General features: G+C 46.1%; 1 protein-coding gene across 1 annotated transcript in view; it reads right to left on the reverse strand.

Moving 5' to 3' along the window:
* Positions 1-1,863: 1,863 nt before the first annotated feature.
* Positions 1,864-4,109, reverse strand: part of CD96 (CD96 molecule) — a 28,110-nt gene continuing 25,864 nt past the window's right edge. The window contains exons 13-14 of the mRNA XM_009700649.1: positions 3,018-3,141; positions 1,864-1,972 (exon numbers count right to left, since the gene is read on the reverse strand). Of these exons, the coding sequence (XP_009698951.1) occupies positions 1,864-1,972; positions 3,018-3,141 (233 nt within the window). The remainder of the gene's footprint in view (positions 1,973-3,017; positions 3,142-4,109) is intronic.

Genomic DNA, 4,109 nt, shown 5'->3' on the forward strand with positions numbered 1-4,109 from the left:
GCTTCTCGAGATGCCCTTGGGAAAACCTCGATGTCAGAGGAAACATCTCTGACCTGGAGCGACCGCGGCAGTTAAAATATCCGAGATGATAAAATAACCCCTCTTTGACAGGCATGCTACAGACAGTCATCCTCATCTAATGAGGACGAAGAAAGTCCTGGCTCTCCACATCCCTTGGAATATGGCTATCCAGCTTTTTTTCCCCCGATTTCTTTCTTTGAGAACAAAAAGCTGCCTTTTGCAATGACTGATGGTATGGTAAAAGTTAAACTGCTTTGCTTCTACAAACCCTTACAGACAAGAAACGCTCAAATTAATATTGAGCCTTCTGTGCATGCAAAGTCTGTATAGTTTTGTAGGAAGGAAAGTGCTTTCTGTCCAGCACAGATATTTCCTTAGTGATGGATTTAGAACTACCTGTGCTGTAAGGTAAATAATACAACAAAATACTTTAAAAAGGTCTGTCAGATCATTCTTTCCAGTAAGTCGTTCATTCATCTAAAGTCCTGGGAAACACAGTGCCCTGAACCCTGATACTCATCAACCAGTGTTTAGCAGTAAATAAAGAAAATCCCATTCCTAAATCAGAATACCAATTTTAAGCTTGACAAGATTGAATTTTAGTTGATTTGCAGCAATTACAGAGATACCACTGTGGTAACAATATATTTTCAAACAAGCATGGAAGGACAGTTTCTTGGCTGGCTGAAGGCAATATAAGACCACGGTGCGGCCAAAAGCAGTGCTCCTGCTGCAGCCCTTGGGCCTTGCATTAGCGATCGCAGAGCTGCTGACCTGGCTGAGAGCTCTGCAGCTGCTGAGCTCATCCCACCCTCCGCATGGTCATTTAATCATTAGTGTCAATGCAAGGAAACACGCAGCCCGGGAAGGGTAAGGGAAAGCTGGACTGTCCCTTCCACAGGCTTTAGCCACCTGGGAAACTACCCCTGAGGTCTTGAAAAATGTGAAGAGAGCAAATGACAGCAGCTCATTAAGACCAAAAGAGAATAAAGTGATTGTATTCCATTTTTTCTTCACGTGTACCACAAATATAACTTCAGAAAGGCAGACTCAAGAGTTATTGTGTTTCAAAGACACAGCACTTCCAAAAGGACTGGCATTTTCCATTATCTTTTGGGGTCCTTATTCACTTCAGTTCTTGTCGATAGGTTGTACATGAACTCAAAACTGACTTTTTCTTACGACTTCACCAACGACAACCGAGTCTTCTTCGTGAAGTCTTCCAGCAGGCCCGCGCCATGCCCTTTCACCAACCCCTCCCCGCAATTCCATGATGACAGATGCAGACTATTTTCTCTCCGTGTAAGGTGCTGATTATCTTTTGTTTGGTTTCACAGTGATAGGAAATTATGTACTGGGTCATGTTAATCAATATTTGTATGGTAAAAAATATTAATTGTAAGAATGGCTCATGTAGGTATCAAAAAGCTTGTGTTAAGCCAATGTTTCCTGTGTAATCGTGGTGTCCATACGGCAGAGCTGTCGTCTCTATACGCTTAGTAAAACAAAAAGCTTCAACACTCTTCAGACAGGCTGGCGGAGTGATGTGTTAATCTGCTCCCATTAACAAGACAGCAAATTCCCAGTTGATCGCCCAATTCAAATTAAGCACGTGTAATCTCACGGTGACACTCACAACCGTGTTAACGTAATGCATACATGGAGATAGACGGGATGAAGTAAGTGTCCTCAGGAGTGCTCAGCTCCCAACATTAATGTCATTTAGGAGCTCTGAATTTTAATACAGGTCATTAACACCAAACTCCTGTAATCACTCTTTTAAAGGCAGAGCCTTTTAACTGTGTCAGTCTTCTGTGCACTCCACAAGGGCTGTAGGCCATGTTACAGGTTCTCCAGTTCATGGCAGGATGGGGGGGTCCCGTCAGACTCCACCATGGAGATGTACTTTATTGGAGGTGGCGGTGGCTTGAAAGATGGAGGTCTGTTCATACTGAAATAGAAGAGAAAAAACGTGCTGTCACCCAAAATCCACATAAAAGACTGTTGTAAAACATTCACAGGAGGAGGTAGGTGGACACCGAGTCATTGCTCTTAACATACTGCGACTTCCCCGTTTCTGTTCTATGGCCCCAGCGCACCACCTGCGATTCACTTGGCTTTCTCAGCTCCCACCTCACAATTTTACTTTATTCATGCTTTAAAAGAACAGATCAAGGTCCTGGTGAACCATTCAAAACCCTTGCAGAGATCTTTTGCTCACACTGCTCTCTGAAGGTATATTTAAAGACTCATAACTTCTTTTTTTTTTGGTCAGTTTGTAGGCCAAGATAAAGAAAGGTCTAGTCCCAAATCAGTGAAAAAAATTGATCTAAATTTTATCTTCAGTATACAAGATTCAAAGTCATGTTTCAAAAGGGTTTTCTGGAACCACAAATGGTTCATTATCACCAGGATTTTTCAAACATTTTAGTAAGATTAAAAATAATTGGCTCTTAGATACTGCTTGCGTCAGTAGATCTCCGGGTGCTTTAGTAAGGAATTAAACTTTGGTAATAACTACAAACTCAATGCTTCTTTGACTGGGATTAAGTTTCAGGTAGCCTACTTTCACATATATTATTCACAACTCAAATAGAGTTGCCCTAGAAGTACAATTTCATTAAAATATGTCCTCAAGTAACCACGCAAAATGAGAGAGCAAAAGAAAGTGGCAGGGAGGCTAATAGAAGTGGGGGGGCTTTGGGGAAAAAAAATTGACTTGTATTCTTCCCTCGCACCCTGAAGCTGTACCGCAGCTCTTTTTTTAAAGTTTATTTTATAGATAACCCACAGAACAGATGAAAGGACTGAGAACACTCCACATTTCGTACTGCTGCATGAAAAAAAAATGGCATTGACGATCCAAATACTTAAAGGCCTCGTGGACGATGGGTAGTCTCAAATGAAAATGTATAAATCCAAACAGCTGGGTTAGGGTTTGTGCTGTCCTCCGTGCCACCCCTCCCGCCCCTGCGCATCCGCTCCCTGATACTTACATCTCCTTCTGGTACTGACACCATTTCCTGATGCCCAACGCTATTAGAAAACTGCAGAAGAGGAGGAGGATGGCTACCACAGTCGGCCAGGGGAAGCGACCGGCTTTCGTGTTCCTCACACCACCTGGAAGGGACACAGGAGAGAGCTCAGCCGAACGTCCTCAGAGAGGAGGGAAATCTGGGCTTGCTGCCTGTGGCTTGCTGCTCCCCCCACCCCAGGCACAGCACCGGTGACAACACGGCCCCACATCAATGCCGAAACTCCAGGTTCCCAGGCTGAGGATCCCAAACTCTGATTTATGGACTCTAATTTATGGACTTAAACTCTGATTTATGGACTTAACCCACTTCTGTTCTGACTGGGTTTGCTGCCTGGTTTCAGCTGCCCATTGGTTCACATGACGAGGTTATTCAGGCACAGCCCAGCATGCATTTCATCCAAAAACTGTTGGTTTTTCTCCGTTCCCCCATGAGCTTCTCTGAGAAGAGGAAGCATATCACGGTGCAGCCGGGCACAGCTGCCCACCACAGCCCTCCTTCCCACCAGCTTATTTGTCACGCCGCTGACACCAAACCCTGCCAAAACATCCAGCCAAGGGCACAGCCGCCTTTTGGGGTTGGCTCTGGTTGGCATCGCAACATCTCCCACCTCGCCCCGGCTGCCTCTCCACACTGCAGTGCTGGGATCCCCCCACTGCCCACTTCTGCACAGCCACCCTTGGGGGTACTGGTGGCTGAAAGAGGTGCCCTTAGGGTCCTGGCTACGGGGAGGAAGAAGAGGAGGAGCATGGTCCTCCTCCAGCCACCGTGGAGGGTGCAGCAGTGGGCTGGGTGCCAGCAAGGGCTGGAGCACAAGACTCCCTGGGCGATACCGCCTTGGCATCACTTCCCATTGTTCTGGTTTCGCAGCCCTTTGCAAGGCTGGTCATACTGGGATGTTACCCAACCTGGGTCTTAGCCACAGTGGTAGCCAGCGTCGTGGCTGAGGGTCAAGCCCACCATGCAATGTGAGCCACGAGTGGCCCCTGGGGCACAGGAGTGACCAGCCAAATTTTACTGCTGGAGGAAAACATGCACTGGAGCGTTACTTGT

Source organism: Cariama cristata, unplaced genomic scaffold (assembly GCF_000690535.1).
Source record: "Cariama cristata isolate BGI_N322 unplaced genomic scaffold, ASM69053v1 scaffold1515, whole genome shotgun sequence".
NCBI classification, from domain to species: Eukaryota; Metazoa; Chordata; class Aves; order Cariamiformes; family Cariamidae; genus Cariama; species Cariama cristata.